The following is a 19164-nucleotide window of genomic DNA, read 5'->3' as shown; positions in this document are numbered from 1 at the left end:
GACCCTAATCACCCCCTCCCCAGATAATGCCCCCCATCCCCACATTCCCCTCCTGCCCCTCAAACATGACATTCCCCCTTAACATTTATAACTTAAAGGCTGGCATAAGCATGACCCTGACTGGTCTGAAGCTTTTGCCAGAGCCTCCCATGTGTGTCGGGACCAACCCAGAGGCTGTTGCTGTAGTCAGCATTCCGTTCCACCCTTTTCCTTCTGCTTTGTTCTCCTGAACACCATAAATTACTCCATTTACCTCTTGAGCTGCTGTCTGCTGCCTTTACCCTTCATGTCACATCCCAGGAGTGTTTGCACCATTTCACCCTGTATTCTTTATAAATCAGCATTCATTTCACCCAGCTGGACATTGTGCTGAAGATGTTGAGAAAGCACTGCCCAGTAGTGTCCCCCCCCCCCCCCCCCCCCCCACGGCCCACAATGTACAGTACCTACAATATAGTGACAGACACAGCACATCATCGAACACACCCTCCTGCACAGATGGTAGGAAGCAGGTAGGGGAACAATGAATACGGCAGAAAGATGTGGTCAAGAGAACTTTGTAATAAACAGGGTGTGTGCACCATAAGGGGGCACTAGAGAGCACCATTGGCAGGGACACTGATGAGTTGCTCTGATAAAGACAGCATTGCTTGTTGGCTTCCAGGCTCCCAAACAAGCACTTTTGTTCTGTCTGTTACAAGGCAACGGGTTCCTTGCCCATTATAGGTGCCAGTAGTCAATATGATCAATATGGTCTCCTGGGGACCTTACGGATGGAGTGCCACCTGGACTTTCTGATCTTCTGGCCTCTGAAAGTCACGCTCCTTGCTGTGAATACTGATACAGTCCTTCCTGTTGCTGGGTGTCCTCTTTCACTCTTACCTTCTGCAGGCATTGCGATATTCTCCAATACACCAACTCTTCTCTCAATGTTCACAGAATAAGATGGTTTTGGTCTGGTCATTAGTCACAGTATTAGTCACGCATAAAAATGTTTGGAGATCTCTGTTTTTCCGGAAAAGCTCAGTCCGGTCCTCCTCGACACGCCTGCCAATCGCAGGGCTCCTGGGCACAGCAGACTGCCCGTCTGTGAGACCATAAACGCTCAGCTCGGATTCCACAACATTCAAATTCCCCATTTAAAGAGGGGCAGGAGCTCAAATGGATCCATGATTTATGTTGTCTTGGCGGCTGGTCATTCCCACACTGGATTCCCTTTGTCCAATTTCCACTCCTCCTGAAGGCTCCTCCACTTTCTCCAGCTTCACTCAGATCTGTGTACTTTTTGATTTTGTATAACCACAGAAGCACTGCTGCATGCACCCATGAGCACCTTCCACACAAACTACATCATGAACATCATAAGACCGCTGTCACCATGGACACAACATGGCTGCCGTCATTGTGGATATAAGCTCAATGGCTGCTATGGGTGAAGTTCATAGATGAATTCAACGCTGAATCCCTACCTCAACAATACATATATTCAATCCTGTCTGAAGGTTTTCAGTTCAAAACTTGCACAGGACTAAGCTGAGTATTTCTCAGGCACATCTAACATATCTTGACTCTTTATACTGCAGTGATTATCCATTAAACAGAGCAGAACACTCCGCTAGCCCTGCAGCACTGGGGGGGGAGACCCCGTCTGCTGGCTGTTTGTGACGATCCCCCACTCTACACAGATAATCATGAGCCACAGGTGGGCTCGAGACTCTCCAAGGTGCCAAAAATGGTGTTTTATTGCTGTTACTTTATGTAAATGGTTTGCACGACGAAGAACATCCTGGAGATTAATAGAAGATGAGACAGAACAAGGCAGGAGTGCTTTGAGTTTATATAGAAATAAGAGAGGGTGCTGACACATACATACAGTAGAGTGACACAGGGATAAGAAACTGGTATGTGCACATCTGTGCTTAAGTGTGTCATAATTTCCGTATTATTATTTGCATCCTCTAAAGCATTCACATGTGTTATAAACAGACACTTTGTAGATGTTTATTAAAGCAATCAGAAACACTTAATAAACCTTTGGCCTTCGAGACTCCAGGCTCTGCTGTTGTGGCGGTGAAATCCTGTTTTTCAAAGCGGAAATCTCAGAAACAGAGGTTTCATTCACATGAAATGTATTTTTAAAGCTCCAATGTCTTGATTTTCCATCTACTTCCAAGACGCCAATGAGTGGAATGCTGATTTCAGCCAGGAAATCTTCTGCCTCCCTTCTCCCTTCGACTTTTCTAGAAACACTCTGCCTGTCTACCTGAGCCTTGTTCCTTCCTCGGAAGGAGATACTGCAGCACCCTCTTGTGGCGGGGCGACAAACTGCCTCCACTCGTCAGATTCAAATTTCCAGCCTGTGCCAGAGAATTAAGCTCAAAAATGCTGATTTTGTTGTATTCTTTATTAGATTTGGGACGCCCACGCCGGAGTCCCTGCTCTGTAAGTTCACCTTTATTGCTGATATAGTTTGTTTGCCCTAGGGTAAGTGCTTGTACTTCAAAGCAATGAAAGGTTTCATACAGCATGTATGTACAGCATCTACACATGGAACATTCACATGGACAGGATCCTGGGGGGGGGCATGGCCAGCCACCCACATCCTCCACTCGTTTTCAAAATGAGAAAAAAAAACAAACAAACAGACAAAGCACATGATCATCTGTGACTCAAAGACCATGGGTGCATAATAAACACAGCAAAGCATGCAAGTAGGTCTTTGGGTAAGGTTTTCATTAAAATGTATATACGGTTTATTCTACATTTCTGCCTGGTGTTAATTCATTTCTGGCATCATACGGTCTCTCTGAGATATGCCGGAAGATTTTGTTTTAAATGCTTAAACATTTCCCCTTACATTTATTCCCCAAAAAAAGCAAAATAAAAAACAAAAATGCAAAGCAATGATGGCTTGTTCTCCTTCCTTACTTTGACTACGATATGGAAAGAAAATCACACGTTTGGTGTTTATTCTGCATTGATATCACACCACTGGAAAGCTACTGTCATATACAGAAAGGAAACAGTCCTTTAGTACATTCTAGTTTGCCACTTATGGTCTACGGTTTTTCGGAGACGTCAGTTAATCTTTTACCATGCCTGCTCAACAGGAAAATGGGCCCAATTTTCAGAGGAATATTAAGAACAAGGCGTGGGATCAAGGCAAGGGCGTTATGGACGATTCTTTATCAGCTAAATTCAAAAACAAAACAATAACATATCAGTGTTAAATGAAATTTCTGCAATTCCTATGCAAGGTGTGGTTGTTGTAAAAATGTTAAGAAATCCTCTTTTATAAAACCGCTTCTCAAAAGCAAAGAAGATATTTGTTTGTGTTCTTTAGCTGCTGAGGTAACAGCTGAGATTCATGAGCTTTGTTGTGTGTTCTGGAAATTTCTCGGGAATAGTGTTATTTTAAGGCAGCTGTTTTGTTTCTGAGATTAACAAAAGTCATGTAGGTGGTGTTATCTCTGTAGTACATAGAAAGGTTGGGGCTGGGTGTTGCTCAGACTGGAGTTTGTGTGTAATGTGTTACTGTTATGTTCATTGAGCTGGGAGGTGCATATTAGGGGGGTACTGTTGTGGTGCTGCATTCTATTTCTTCCTGTAGTTGCCCAGCTGGATGGCGGAGCGGTCGAAGACGCAGCGGAAGGTGACGGGCGGCACCTCCCAGTAGGGCACGGGGTTGCTGAACAGGCTGATACCAGAGTACATGGCTTTCTTGGTGTTGTAGCTGGGGGGACAGAAGTCTTCGGGCCCCACCGCTGCAATCTTGTTGCTATGGAGATAGATCACCTGTGGGGCAGGGGTGATGGAGAGAGGGGAGAGGGGTTATGGGAGCAGACTATTGCAATGAAACAGGCGGGGTTTCTTTTAATAAAAAAAACACATGTATACTTCATGATTTATTGGCTAATTTTGCTTAATTTATTTTAGAATTTTATAATATATTTATTTCGCCTAAATTTTCATTAACATTATATTCTGTAGTGATATAAAATAAACAGACGATAGCATTGTTTCCCTGTCCCATCCTTGGGGACCCACAGCCTCACGTTTTTTCTCCCTCTGAGCTCCCTGTCAGACAGTGTACATCTTTGCTCCCTCGCAGCTTGCAAAAGCGTGGACTCTTTGTTGGTCCCCAAGGACCGGATTGGGAAACACTGGCCAATTGTATGAGATGCTATTAGTGAGCAATGCTTCAAGCAGCAGCCGACCTGGATGTACTTGTGTTCAGGCAGGCCTGGGGGCACAGAGGTCAGCACGTTGTAATCTAGGTGCAGCTCTCGCAGGTGGGGCACCATGGACAGGGTGCCATTCTCCACAACACTGATCTCGTTGTAGCTCAGACCGAGCCTGGAGAGACAAGGACACACGCGACAGGAGCATTTAGGAGGCCGAACGGCACACGGCTATAGCCAAAGCACCAAAGATTCTGTTTTATTCAGTCTGTTACTGCTTAGTTAAATGCTATTATGGAATAGCTGTAAAAATGAAAAGCTCTGGATCTTAGCTCTCCTTCATCCAAGCTCCCCACTCAATAAACCACTAATGGACCTGGGGATTTTTTTTTTCTTATGCAAACAGCACATGGCTCGTTTGTTTTGGCCATGCTGGTACTAGCCGTTGGCAGTGTCCTACGTCTGCTTGGGGACAGCAAGTTCTCTTACTTGGCCAGGTTCTTCAGTCCCTTCAGCCTGTCCGCCTGCACCTTGGTGATCTTGTTCCCATCCAGATGGAGCTCTGATAGGGAGGTGGGGAGGCCTAACAGACAGCACAGCAGAAAATGGTTGATACAAGAAAGATTTCAATCTCATAGCCTTATCCTGCAAGTAAACTTATCCTAAATAACTCGGAGGCCTTTTTGGCGCTGTTATCAGTGACTCCTTAACCTCTAAGCATGAACAGAGTCTTCTCTTCTCAAAGAACGTTTGACATGTGAAAGATTTTTGCACACAGCCGGGAACTGTCAGGCCCCGCCCACTTCGCCTGTCCTACCGCATGTTTCCTGTATAGGCATGGCAGGTTTGGGGATTAGTTCAACCTGTTGTTCTGCCCTCCTGTTAAGCACCCAAAGCTGTCTTCTGTTGTATCCCTTGGTAGTCCTGTATATAAGTGCTCCCCAGTCCAGCCATAGTTACCTGTTGTCCCTTCAGTATTTGCATGTGTCTACAAATAAAAGCCCTCCCAAGGGTACCTTGCATTAGCAGCAAGCTTTAGGGTTGTTCTTCTCTTGCCTGGCGCTACAATAACTGTTAACTTCAGCCCATTGTTTATTTGTCAGCTGATCTTCCATTACGGAATGGGATCCAGTTAACTTAAAATCGAGTTTAGCTGAGCAAAAGGAGACACCTCCTACCTTTGGGGACCTCAGTGATGTTGGTGTCTGCAATGCGGATGTAGGAGACGCGTTTCAGGTCCGAGAAAGCGCCGCTCTCGATGCCTGAGCTCTTCAGAGGGTTGGAGCCAAGCTCTGGAAAACAACAGTGTTGTGTTAAATTGTTATATTCAGTTTATTCATGCTTTATTAATCAATAGAGGACTCATTTAGGTGGTTATCCCCCTGCTGATGGAGGTTCCCTCTTCTCAGTGCTCTGTCGTCTGGTCGCTATGGTTTTATGGGAGGCCCATGTTCTGCTGCTTCTGGTATCTGATCCATTTTGGTTGGAGTCAGTGAAGCAGGAAGCTGTCAGGGTCGGGTTCGGTGGCCGTCTGGCCCTGTTCCATGTGTCTTTTCCCCATTTGACCAGCAGTTCCTGTTGGCCATCCCCTTTGGTGTTCCCCTATTATGTTTTCCTGATCTGTGGGCCACCGTGTACCTGTATGGGTTGAACGTGCAGCTCAGAAGCTGACATTCCTCTGGTCATGAGTTTGAGGCTGCCTCTCCCTTATGTTATACTTTCGTTTTTATTTTATTCTCTGGCATCTGTTTGGTTGGTTTGTCTTGTTAATGGTCACTCTGCCCGTGCCTTGTTTAGTATGTTTTGTTTTACTTGTTCCTTGACTCCTCCCAATATTGTTAGCGCTCTGTGTGGTTGCTATTCGCTAATTGTAATTTATTCCACCTGTTTCTTGATATCCTATGCTTTTACTGATTGTGTCACGCCCCTGGGGGGCGGAACCCCGCAAGTGACGCCGATTAACGCTAATCAAACCACAGGACAAAAGAACCTATTGAACAGAAGGACATTGCGAAGTATTGAGCCAATGTCTTACAGCCATACCGAGCGATCTACTTGTCTTCCGTCTGCCCTGCCTTCCCGGATCTGCCTGTCTTACCTGTATCTGTACCTCACCTGTTTGCCTTCCCTCCCCAGCGTCCTCGTCATACCTGATCCTCCAGTCCCGACGTCCTCCGCCTTCCTCTTCGTCGTTCCCCTTCGTGCCCTGTGCCTGTGCTTCAGTGTTGGACAGCTCTACCTGGTACCGACTCTCGCCCACGTCTACCGACTACGATTCTCACCTGCCGATTCTGAGTTCCTTCTACCTTTCCCCTCCCCTGAGCACCGCCTCGGCGTTGCCGCTGTTTTCATAATAAATTGATCGTTTCCCTGCATTTCTGGATCCTTGTCCGTCTGTTCCCCTCTCTGCCTGACAGATTGGTTCATTTTAGTTATGACCCACACCTGCACCTTGTTAGCCCTTGTTAGCTGTGTATTTAAGTGTCTTCTTATTATGTTACTTGTTGGTTCATTGTGGCTGATTTCCACGTATAGCTGTTACCCTGTGTTGTTTCCCGGTTAGTAGTACCCCCTGTTATGTATTGTAGTTTTACTATGTCCCTTCCCACCTTTAGTATTTGTTCCCGGTGTTGCTCCCTACCTTGATTTCTGTTTTATCAGCTGGTTTTGACCCCTCATGGTTCCTTATTTTTGTTATCTCTCTTTCTGTTCGTTTGTTAATAAACCCCTGGTTTATTTGAATCACCACGTGGGTCGTCCCTCCTTTCAACATGCCCCACCATATCAGAATCTTGATAACCTTCAAGCTACCGAACTTCCACAGAGAGTTTTAATCTACTGCACAGTGGCCTCTTGAATACTCAGGATCAGTGGCAAAACATAAAGACCCGGTCTGCACGCAAGGCCCTGTACATACAAACAAATTCAGAAACTATGCTAAGGGCTTTTAACTTCCAGCTGAATGTAATATTTCTTCCCCGTGTCCCGTTTTTGTTTCTGCATTGAGCTTTTTCAGTCTGTTATTTCACATCTGATTCAACGTTTCCATTCTGTTTGAAATCAGGGCCCCCACACAATATCATGGCCTATATCTGGGGAATCGGGGCCTGCAGCTGTGTAGATACCGTGTGGTGTGATGAGGAGCCAGGCTGTGTGCTGGAGATTCAAGCCGTGCTCTTAGAAGATACCCCTTATGCTTTTAATTCCCTGTTTGTACCCACAATGATGATCATTTATGACCCCTCGAGGGCGACATCCATACCCATGACGATGACCTGGGCCATTCCCTGGAAGGAGGCCTTCTTGATTTTGGCAATAAGGTTTTCATGGATGCGCAGCTCCTGCAGGCTCTTGGGCATGTTGGTGGGCATCTCCTTCAGCAGGTTTTTGGACAGGTAGAGCCTCTGCAATTTGCCCAGGGGCATGAAGGCTTTGGCATGGATGGTGGTGATGAGGTTGTTCACCAGGATCAGAGCCTTTCAGGGGAAGTAAAGGGTGAAAAGTCAAAGTGAGACAGACAGATACCCAGAGTGCATCAGTTCCAGTGAGGACGTCAGGATTTCCAGTTGGGTTTTTAATGCAGCCAGCTTGGAAGCGCAGTCAACACATGAGAATATGACCCATGTAAATAAAGTGATTTGGTTTCATAAATAAGTCTCAATGACCTTCTATTACAACTTGTTTATGCTGTTCAGACGTATCACTGCTTATAAAGTAACCTGCAAATATACTAATGGTTCTATGAATTTCTAGGGTGTCCAAATGCTATGGGTATGGGGACACACTCACGGGTTGTTTCATTTGGTGACCTTCACTATTGACTGAAATAAAAACACACACCGTACTCTGCTTCCCTAATCGCTTCCAGACATGAAGAAATCTGAGGAATGCTCCCTCTCAAGAGGGCGATTTCTGCACAATGGAAAGAGTATGAAGACCCAGACAGAAGTGCCACAGGACGGAGCTGGTCCCATGATGTCTAAACAAACATTTTGCTGGATGAGTTTTAAGATGGCGGTGGTTTCACGCTAAAGGTGAACCTCTGGCACACGCTGGTGAAAGGCTCACAAACATCGTCAAGGAGGACTTGGGGGCATTGCTCTTCAGATGCTTTCCCAAGGTGCTGGAGAGCACATTGTTTTTTCTACTGGAACATTCCAGAAAAGCATTTCTGGGTACAATTTAGTTGAAATAGTTTGGCGTGCGCTGAATGCAACAAACTTAATAAGAATCTGGAAAAAATGACTGAGGTTTAGAATTCAAATTAAGTTTGCTTGCAGCTTACTCCCAAACTAAAGCATACATCTTCTTAATCAAGGTTCACCGATTTTATCAATGTTTCGTGTTCTTTACAAAATGAATGCGTACATTTACAATGAGCATCGTCAGGTACAAAAACTGAAAAATGCGATTTTGAGACATTAAGATGTGTGAAGACATATTGCATGAGGAAAGGTTTGCATGACATGCAGGAAAAAGTGCAAATCTCACGTGGAGGCCTTTGAGAGTCTTAAAATCATTCTCGCGAATTTCAGCGATCTTGTTGTTCTGCAGGTCAAGCAGAGTTGTTTCTCCAGGGAGGTTTTCTGGAATGTTTTTCAAGCCTGGAAGTTAAACACACAGATACATTCGATTAGGTCTTACCTCAGCTATCTTAGACACATTAAGCTTAATGAAATACTCCTGGAGTCTGAGCTTCCATAATCACGGCTGTGATCAATCACAATCAGCTCTCCTGTTTCCTGTCATTTGACACCAAAATTTTTTTTGCACAATGATTGACTTTCAACAGAAGTCCCATTACGTAGCAATACACTTATTTGGCATTTAATGACACTATTGCAATCTTTACCTGAATAATCCGTTTTCAGAATGAGTGGATGGATTTGATATTACCAAAATGATGTTTATAATTGGGAAGGGGGGTTTTTGGGTGTGTAAAGGGAAATTATTTAAGATATGTATTCCATGACGTATGTCATTTGGAAAAGGCTGCAGAGCCCCTGTTATCCTCTGTTGGATAATTAATTGGAAGATTAATGGATGGATGGATTAGATTGAACAGTGCATAGCCGTTTAAACTTCTTTATTATTAATATTTTAAATTTGTATTCAATGAGACTATTACTTAATTTTTAGTTTTTACTGATCCTGGTGTTAAACATATGGAAGAGTATTAGGGCCACCATGAAAATATTATTTGAATTCTGACTTTTTTTCTAAACTCAGAATTCTGAGATTAAAGTCAGAATTCAAATAATATTTTCATGGTGGCCCTAATCCTCTTCTGTATAAACATGACAAGAATGAGAAGCTAACAAAGCGATTTTGGTGTGTTTAGTCAGGCAGAAAACAGAGCTGAAAGTTGAGACCTTTCCGAGAGTTTAAAATGAGAAGTGTTTTGGGAGTTTTGGAGAATTTGGCAACATTTTTTTTACAGTTCTGTAGAGTTCCAGAGAGGTTTGCAGTGTTTTCTAAAGATTTGGAGAGTTTCAAAATGTTTGGGAGTGTTTTTATTAAAAGTTCTGGAGAGTTTCGGAGCAGCTTGGAGAGTTTCAGAGACCGGCAAAGAAAAAATGTCTGCGCTGGAGACACTAGACTGCGTTGCATTGCCCTAAATGCCCCATCTTCCTCACAGCTGGTTGTGGTTAGTCTTCTCCCAAAGCACTGGGGGGAGGAGGGGAGACTACAGAGCCCAAGCGAGGGCTCTGACGTGGAGGATCAACAGCTCCGTGGAAGAATGGAGAGCAGCAGCAGAAAAGCATCTCCATGGTAGAACATCCAGCAAGACGGAGGGCTACAGAAACCGGGGTGTGACAGTGCATGGGTGCAATTTAACTGGCTGCAAAGACAGCAAGCAGGTCAGCGGCATTGCTACAGGAGGCTCTCACACGTGGCGAGACCCCGCACAGAGCACGCTCAGTCTGCACCTAGCAATGCAGTGGGGCATTCGAGTCGAGTTGCAGGTGGCCTGATGATCCACCTGTACACATGTAACATCGTGAACATCCACATCTTTTATAGATTTATTCTGTAAACTCACTGCCTGTATTTCCCAGATGACTTTTTTTCTATTCCTGACTGGATAAAAAATAGCTTTTATTATGCATCATATCTTTTTGTTATAAGGGCTTTGAGTACAAGTAAAAATAGATGTTAATGAAAAACTACAATCACGGTAAACTAAAACCTGATTTTATGATGAAATGTCGCTGAAGGGTATGGAGATGCCAGAATTAGCTCATCTTACAATATGGCAGCAATTTTGACAAGCGCTCCAGTGCTGTCAGACAGCACGACCCAGAGAACTGGCGCTTTAATTGTGAGTAAAAGGCAGCCAAGGTTGATATAATGCCAAAGAAAGAAGGGGTCTGGCTTCGCACTGCCGTAAGCATGTTGCTCTACCCAGCATCCCAGTGACTGTACTTCCACTTCGTCAAGACATACCTGCACACAAGGTTATATCCATCAAAATTAGCTTAGCTAAGTATGACTTCCTGCCCCCCGTTCCCCCCCTCCCCCCAAATTAGCCTATTGTTTCCAAAGCCTCCAACTACATAACCGCTCTTGCCATGACTCTGCGAGACGCTGGGCCATTTCAGCTGCTCTCGCCATTTCCAATCACTGCAGACAGAGTGCTGGACAAAAAGTCCATGGAAAAAGTGACACCAGAATGCTTATATGTCTGGAATTATAGCAGCGGTTGGGTAATGTAAGGCATGAGAGCTAAGCTGTATTATTGACGTTCTGGGATGAGTTTTTGTCTTTTTTGAAACTCTTTTTAGCATGTAACAGTTGACTGAGCATTCATATCAGGTCATGGATGCCCACCCTACCCAACTTAAACCCCCTACACTCAGAGTGCTTGGAACAAGCTTGGGCTCCAGACCAATGAGCTCAACTTCAAATGTGTGAACCCAACTGTACTCCACTCTGGGACCCTTCCCATTGGCTCTTCCCCACTCCTGGAGTGCTCTCATTGGTGGATTCAGTGAGGTAATGGAAGACTTTCTCTGAAAATGACCCTCCTTGTCAGTCTGCCTGATTTATATCCAGACTGCACTTCAAAATCTTATTTTTATTTTTTCCCTGAGTGTTTCAAAGATAATGCCAGAATTTAAAAAAAAGTAACCCTAATGAATACTTTGCACTCTCTCACAATGGCAAATTGTGAACTGTAGGGCAAAGCAGCTGGATTAGGGTCCTTTTGTTTGTTTACTAGGAGATAAACACGTCACATATGGGGGGTGGAGATAGTGGACAGGAAAACATATGGTTGGCTGCTGTAATTAGAGACTGGCTGATTGATCAGCAAGATTTATGGGAAAATACTATTTTTCATGAGCAACAATGAGAGGAAAATGAGGCTGGCTTTCCCTCAAATTTTCTCTTCCTGAAAAACAATGATGAAAGTGAAAAAAAAAGATTTGTGGTGGAAATCTCAGCATCAACAGGGCCACTTTGGTCCACACCATGTGAAAACACTTAGCGCCTGTTTAATAATCCTGACATTTTAATGAAACGGGCAAGATGACAAAGGATGAGGAGACTGTTTTTCTGGAGAATATTCATGAGGAATGAAAATCTTGGCTTTACCTGCCAATATTGAAGTCAAGCAAGATAAAGCTTATCTGAGGAAATGTGCATTGCGAATAGGACTAGACCCGGTGTCTCCAACTCCGGTCCTGGAGAGCTACTGTCCAGTAGGTTTTCTATTCTACCTGACTTTTGATGAGCCACACCTGCTCCTGGTATTTACCTGAGAACAGGTATGGGTCATCAGAAGCCAGGTATGATAGAAAACCTACTGGACAGTAGCTCTCCAGGACCGGAGTTGGATACCTCTGGACTAGACCATCATCCACTACCAAAGGAACTTCTGATTTTCATGATCTGTGTTCATTTTAAATTGTAATAGTCTGAACTTTCTACAGCAATTCTTTTTATTTTGAGGAATAACCTGGTTGTGAAGCACAGACACGCCCTCCCCCCTGGGGCATCGTCTTCTTACCTAGATCAGAGCACTGCACCACCCGCAGGTGGCACTGGCATCTGAAAGGGCAGATGGGTCCATCTGGGCCTGGGATGGGACTAAAAATTGGGGGCTTTTTGGTCACTGGCACCAATCCAGAACCTCCTTCCTCCTCCATCATGAAGTCCAGGAAGCCTGTCTGCTTAAAGGGCAGAGCCCAACAGCATGTGACCAGGAACAAGTAGATGAAAGCTGACTTCATGGTGCCGCCAGACGTCAACTGGGCCTAGAGGAGTCACACGGTATGAGTAAGATCCCAGCTAACAGCATTGAAATGGCACACAAATACACCCCAAATAACTGGGGGCAATAAAATGCTGTAAAATCACACATAAAATACAACTGGTTTGCCTTATGAGTTTTAGCAGTACTTTGTTAACTGGCTGCAATAGTGTCTACTTGACTGCTCACATGCTTTCTTCAGAGAACTTCCAGAATGCCTGATAATCACAGGATGAGATTCCTACTGCGGGACACAAATGTTTACGCAGAGACTTCAGTGTTGTGTTTTACTGCATCCAATGAATTTATCTCAACAACAGTTGGTTACAGATGGTTTTTGTCTGCTAGGGCCCTGTTAGTATCTTCAAAGCTGTAGAGTTGAGACAGGATACGGCCTGTTCATTCCTGCTGACTCACTAACAGCTACATGAAGACAGTCAATAAAATTATAAAATATCCCGTCGAGCTCAGGTTTTGTCTAAAGTTCAGCCTCGGCAGAGAGGTCTTTGAAGACTAGCTGAGGTGGCTCACACCCATACAATTATGTATGGAGGGAAGACTCAATGGCCGGCTGCTGTCTCCTAACTCAAAGCTGAGGTTGGCAGCGCTGACACTCGCCTGTTTGGTGGTGAGCATATTGCCGGTTTGGCAATGCCTGTGTTTTGTTTCATGGACCAGGCTATGTTTTCTGGGTCACGTCGGGTTCAGGGACACATAGTTCCCCGTATGTCTACACGCCACCAAATTACAGGTCAGCGTTGCTGTAGCCAGCCCAATGACAACAACGGCACTGACTCAGAATTATAGCTGAGGACACAGCTGAAACTGGACGGGCAGCCTGAGCACTGGGCGTGTTCTGCTATGTTTCGACTTGGGCCTACAGCATTATAACTCGAAATCATTCATCTTGGCACTGTTTTATCCCCAAAATGAGCTGAGACAGAAACTGACACCAGGGAGTAACTTTCTTCTTGTGTGAAATGAATGTGTACATTTCAGTGTGTCATCATAATTCCATGATGTCCTCCTAATAACTGTAATCTTTCACCTCTAGTATCATTTTCCTGTCTGCAAAAGTTGTCGCCTGAGAACAGTGTTCATTCAAAACAAATATGGGGAAAAAAACTTTTATGTGAAATGTGAAAAGTGGCCACATCATATTTTGAGAGCTTCTGTGCCATCACATGCATGACCACACCCATTGCTTGCATGACCACACCCATCACATGCATGACCACACCCATTGCATGCATGACCACACCCATCGCATGCATGACCACACCCATCGCATGCATGACCTCACCCATTGCTTGCATGCCTGTATGCACTGCATACATACCAGCATCCATCGCATGCATGCCTACGCCTGTCGCATCTATGTCTGTACCCATCACACACATGTCCACACCTATCGCATACATGCTTCCAGCCATCACAGGCATGCCCACACCCATTTCATGCATGCCTGCGCCAACGATTCCACATCATTAGGGGTAGGCTTGGGGCCACAGTTAGGGCTGAGACTAGGAATCTAAGCCACAGCAGAGGAATGGGAGTGCAGTTGTGCAATTGGATAGCCCACATTCGAGTGCTCACACTGGTGCAGGGGCGTGCCTGGGACCGGGCTATTAGGCTGAAGCCCCGTATATTTTTTCTATAGCCCTAAACCTTTTGAATGGTGGGGTGATGGCATAGCTTAGCATTGCTATCATAAACTTTTGATGAGTTTGACCATCAAATCCTATCCAGAGCAATTCCCTGGCCTCTCCCTCCCTACTCTCCTTACTTCTGCAGGGCTACTGTCTCATTTTGATTCTCCCCACATGCACACACACACACGCATACTCACCTCGACTACGTTCCCTGATCTCTTTAGGTTTTTCAAATACTTATTAGGACATGACAGGTAAAATTTCTGTTGACTTTTATCGTTAACTTCATTAATCTAAATGCTGAGTTATTTAACCATGTTGCAGTTAATCCGTAATAAGTTTGAAATCACCATAATTTGCTTTCAGGTGGATCAGCCAATTTACAGATAGCTAACTACGTTAGCTGGATAATGTTAGAGATAACTTCTCACCAAATTCAGAGCTGCAATGGGCACAGAACAAATGCAGTTTGAATGGAACAATTTTATACTTTTAAATCTTGAACTCTGAGTCCTCGATAGGTTTACAGGCTACGTTCCGGATCTCTCCTTAACCTAGAACTGCCCTTGCACTGATGTGCCGATGCAGGGGCTGTGCTGGGTCCACATTTGCTATGACACTCAACACCTCTTAACTGGAGTCAAGGCAGAATTTCAGCTGGTACCCACAGCTCTTCTCCTGGTAGGAGATGTGGTCATTGGTTTTGTGGCTGCAGGTTCCCTAGTTGGCTCACACCAGATCACCACAAGGGTCATCAATCAAAGTTGCAATTTGGAGCTTCTCACATTTCTCTTAGTCTGAGCTCTCTAAAACCCCAGAAGAAATATATTACTGTTCCATTAGGCTTCTGGCAGCGGCGAGGCCTCACAGGCACACCTGGAATGCGGCCTTTAACATGCCTCAACAGGACACCAAATCCACACAGTCAGCACTTTCAAACCCTTTGAGCTCTGACCATTCTGGATACGAAAGCAGCCCACAAACCAAACCATATTCAAGTTCTTGGATCGTTTGGCGGAAAGGCATGTTCCGTATTGCCATGTTGGCCAGAATTCATGGGACGCTTATTAGTATCTTGTCAAAGATGCCGTTGATGACCCAACATGAAAAACCGCTGGCGGGGGGGTGAACGTTGAGAGACTGCTGCCGCCCCGGCGTCGACCCAGCCCGGCTTCGCCTGCCAGATCTCTCCGATTCCTCTGAAGCCTGTAATTCATTTTTCCTTTGGGCTCTGAGGAGCTGAACATCACGAGGAAAGTGGAGTCTGGCTCTTGAGTAAAAGTTTCCAAATCTGAGAAAGTCCATGTGTTTCGGAGTCCCATGGCCAGCCGTTAAAGGGGGTCTTCACGACGGCTAACGTTCTCGCACTGATGATCTTCATTTTGCTCTGCAGATCTCTCCTCGGTGGGCCAGGGTGCTGCCACCTTCAGGCTCCCTCCCCTGCTACAGCCTCGTCTTGCTGACACCTTCCTCCTTCCTCAGCCGGGTTTTCCTCCTGCTCTCCATCTGCCTGACGCTGCGCCTCTTCGCCCCGTGAACTCTGCAGCCACAGGGAACCTCCTGATTTATCACTTCCTCCTTGTAAATGCTTAACATAAACATTCCTCTCTGTTTTTTGCCATTCTAGCCATCGACTGTTTTTTAGCCAGCGTGTCTGTTTTTAATCCTTCACCTTTCATCTCCCTCTAATGCTCATTTATTAGAAAGTGCTACAATGATGGTAAAGCCGCAGAAGGGTCTTCGCCCCAAAGACTTTACTAGAATAAAGAAAAAATCATGCTCTCAAGAACCACATTCATATGTTAATATTGAGGTTAAAATCTGTAAAGAGACACTTACAAAAGGTAAATTCATTATTTTGATGTATCTCTTGCCCATAACTTCACAATGAAGACAGTGATTAAAGTGACACTTTAATGTCCCACAAACATAGTGAGCTGATGGAGCCACAGAATGTGGGGACACTCTTCTGTGTGTTTGACTTTGCTCCCAAAATCCATGATGCTCACAAACCTTGCACCATTTTTGAGGTGATGCTTCAGCTACGTGCCTGAAAACCTCTGGGTGGCCTTAGATTATACAGTCAGCGCTAACTGGATTGAGGCTTTCCTCCAAGAAGCCACTCCCACTAATTACCACAGGGATTTGTGCATCTTCATTGGCCTAGATGGTCCACAGCTACTCCAATCTATGCAGAGCAAGGGGGTTCCACACATTCAATGAGCTTTCCCGGCGAAAGGGAAAACGTGCGCCTTTTAAAGGTGGCTGCACTCTCAGTTTCAGAGATCATAAATATGCTCATCCACCCAGTTTCCTTATCCAGGAGCCCCTAAGCTGACAATGACCAAAATGTCAGCATGAGGCGGTCACAGCAATGGGGAGGGGTGCCAACACAGCTGGAAACTGTCATGTCGCCAGTGTGTTTTTATGAGCTACGTTTCTGTTGACCTCTGCCAGCTCCCTCTCACATGTCTGTCGTCACCCCAGCTTATATCACTGAAAGTGATCTGGAGCCTGATCAAGAGTTTAATGCTCTGCTTCATCACTTTTTTGAAGCCTGGTTCAGGAAAGAGAAGCTTATTCTTGCTGCAGATCCAAGAATACCCAGTTACCGGCCATGTAACTAATCACCAGTTTCATTAACCGAAGGGGCTGCATGAACAATCCCACAAGCATGTGGTGTTTGCTCACATTCATCTCTGCCCACACTGTCCAGATACCCATTGCTGGTGTTTAAAATCTCCTACTGGAGCCCTGCTGATGTTCAGAAGTCCTGGATGGTCAGGCTTGAGGAGTTCAAGGCTGTCATATAGTCCATATAGTTCTGATGTTCTACGTAACCTTCTTAGTCACATCTGAATTATCTACACCCAAGGCTAGAGAAACTCTTCACCTCTTTCTCTTTTCTCAACCTCCCCGTCTCCTTAACTTATGGCCCCTCCTTTTCTCTTTCTCCCTTCCTGAATAAACGCCAACTTTAGGTATGACTCTTTCCAGAAAAATGTGCCTTTTTGACAGTGAACCAAAGTCTATGATTTTAAGCAGAGAAAGCCCCCCCCCCCAAACACCACTGGAGGCTTACAACTGCTGTAGTCACTGCTTCAAACTGTCATTTCTTCTTTCTTTTTTTTTTCCAGAAAGACAAAGTACAGATGTTGGAGTCCCAGAGCTGCAGCTCTTCACGGCCTGCCCTCCGCTTCGCTACAGAAAGTCAAGTTTAGCTGCAGTGAAGTTTAGCTGCAGTGGAGCGAAATGGTCAAGGTGAGGAACCGGGAGACGCCAGTGGAGGTAACGACCCGGTGAGACACACGGGAAGCTGGCAGTCTTTCTGAGCAGCCGGGGGCGGTGATAACGGGAGAGGTGTGGCAGCACGCAAGGACACGGGTGTTGCACGCTCATTCCCGTCTCCGAGCAGATCTCCAGCCACACCGCGGAAACAGCCGTGGGATGCACAAGCCGCAATTAATTAGTCGGGCCGCTACAGGACAAAGAAATCTCTGTCTTTTTTGTCCCCAAATGTCTGATCTGTAAGGCACTCAGAAAAGGAAAAAACAGCTAAACAGAAAAGGCTCGTAAAGTTAATGGGTTTTCCATGCAAGCAGAGTCCGAAGGGCACGGAGGGGAAAAGCCTGCAGCATTTTACAGTCAGGGTTGAGTCGCGTCCTGTGTGGGTCTGGAAGTGACCGCTGTTGACCCTCTCCATCCCATCTGCCCTAAAACACAGGGGTAGGGTGGCTCTCTAATGTCCCAGGCTGGGACTAAGCCCCACCTCAGCACCACCTTAACTTCATCCTGGCCTCCCATATTAGCCTGCCCCACCTCCCCCTACCCAGCCCCCTCCTCACCCATATCCCAAGATGCACTGGAACAATACGTGTCAGAATCTGCCTCAGAATCCATCTCCTCGCCTCTCACTGCACACCTGTGAGGCATTGGGACGCACCTGTGCACCTGCACCCCCACCTGCGCAAATCTGTATGGGGGGGGCGTCCCGCTAACTGCCTTAGCGACCTGCTCATCCTGTCACTACACCACGCGGCTTCCAGCGAACACGGCAGGGACACGGTTACGTTGTACACTCAGCATACGGCTGTTAACATGCTGCTTTAATTAAACATGCACATGCAAAAAGCCCAGTAGCTCACATATCAATAGCTGACACATCAGTCCTAGGCAACAGTGACAGAAGCAAAAGCGATACCTTCAAAGTGTTCCAATGCTCCTTCTGAGTATAGAAATTAAGACCTTTTGAGACTAGATCTGAGTGGTTTCTGACTCTTCTCACTCGCTGACTCTTGATTCCCGCTTTTGCACACCACCCCTCTTCCTGGCCGTTTCAGATGCCCTCCCAGCATCCCCCTCTCCCCCGTCGTGTCATGTGGGTTCCCCGAGGAGGAGGTGCGTACCTGGTGTCCTTGGTTAAAGCTGAGCGAGCACGTGTGTGTGTTTGTATGTGAGGGTCCTCTCCCAAATCCAGAGGGGGGATCGATCTCAGTGACGGCTCTGAAGCTGAGCTCTGAAAGGCCGGGGCGTAATTGCACCACAGTAGTGCACAGCCAAGACAAAGCAGGTGTGTGCTGTCACAGGAGAGTGGGAGGAGAGAGAGAGAGAGAGAAGGAGCAAGAGAGAGAGAGAGAGCAAGAAGGAGAGAGAGGGAGGGTCCAACTAAATGCTTTCTTCCCGGGATGAGACAATTGGTGGAAAACTCCCCTTTGGAAACCGAAAAAGGAAAAAAAAGGAAAGGGAAAAAGAGAGAGAGCAGGAGAAAGAGAGAGCAGGAGAAAGAAAGCAGCCTCAGTCAATGAACTCACACACACACTGCGTCATCTGGTATAGATCGGTGTGCCCCCCAAAAGCTATGCCACCCCTCTCTTCCCTGGGGTGGGGGGGGCATTGAATGTCTGTCTGTATCCTATCCTCTTTAAAGTGGGGCTCGGAGCTGACCCCTCCCCCCCCCTTGGAGCTGGTTTGCTTACACAAAGATGCCTTCAGGGGGTTTTGAGGGAAGTTTCATTGACCCACGCTGACCACCTAAAACATAGTTATGTTTCGGTGCAGAACTTCCCTCTATGCATGG

The 19164-nt window shown here is 45.9% G+C and overlaps 1 protein-coding gene across 2 annotated transcripts; it reads right to left on the bottom strand.

The window, feature by feature from the left end:
* Positions 1 to 2386: 2386 nt before the first annotated feature.
* dcn (decorin) lies at positions 2387 to 18696 on the bottom strand. 2 transcript variants are annotated; one of them, XM_023831111.2, is made up of 8 exons: positions 18494 to 18696; positions 12193 to 12439; positions 8673 to 8785; positions 7444 to 7657; positions 5360 to 5473; positions 4671 to 4764; positions 4218 to 4356; positions 2387 to 3795 (listed from the first exon to the last, which is right to left on the bottom strand). In XM_023831111.2, exons 2-8 carry the CDS (start codon positions 12413 to 12415, stop codon positions 3595 to 3597), a joined length of 1098 nt encoding a protein of 365 aa, XP_023686879.2. In that variant the 5' UTR covers positions 12416 to 12439; positions 18494 to 18696; the 3' UTR covers positions 2387 to 3594. The 2 variants fall into 2 exon arrangements, with proteins under 2 accessions (XP_023686879.2, XP_072565353.1); XM_072709252.1 differs by lacking the exon at positions 18494 to 18696 and adding an exon at positions 18289 to 18444.
* Between the last annotated feature and the right edge of the window lie 468 nt (positions 18697 to 19164).

The sequence above is a fragment of the Paramormyrops kingsleyae genome, chromosome 1 (genome assembly GCF_048594095.1).
Source record: "Paramormyrops kingsleyae isolate MSU_618 chromosome 1, PKINGS_0.4, whole genome shotgun sequence".
NCBI lineage: Eukaryota > Metazoa > Chordata > Actinopteri > Osteoglossiformes > Mormyridae > Paramormyrops > Paramormyrops kingsleyae.
Note: the sequence above shows the minus strand (reverse complement) of the source record. Positions and strands in the feature narration are given on the sequence as shown.

What these genes read in the sequence shown, in the direction of transcription:
- dcn (XM_023831111.2), bottom strand. Translation starts at nt 12,415, where the DNA reads ATGAAGTCAGCTTTCATCTACTTGTTCCTGGTCACATGCTGTTGGGCT. An exon ending in AGACTCTCAAAGGCCTCCAC is followed by an intron (nt 7,658 to 8,672) that starts GTGAGATTTGCA and finishes TTCCCCTGAAAG; the next exon opens with GCTCTGATCCTGGTGAACAA. An exon ending in CATCACTGAGGTCCCCAAAG is followed by an intron (nt 4,765 to 5,359) that starts GTAGGAGGTGTC and finishes GCTGTCTGTTAG; the next exon opens with GCCTCCCCACCTCCCTATCA.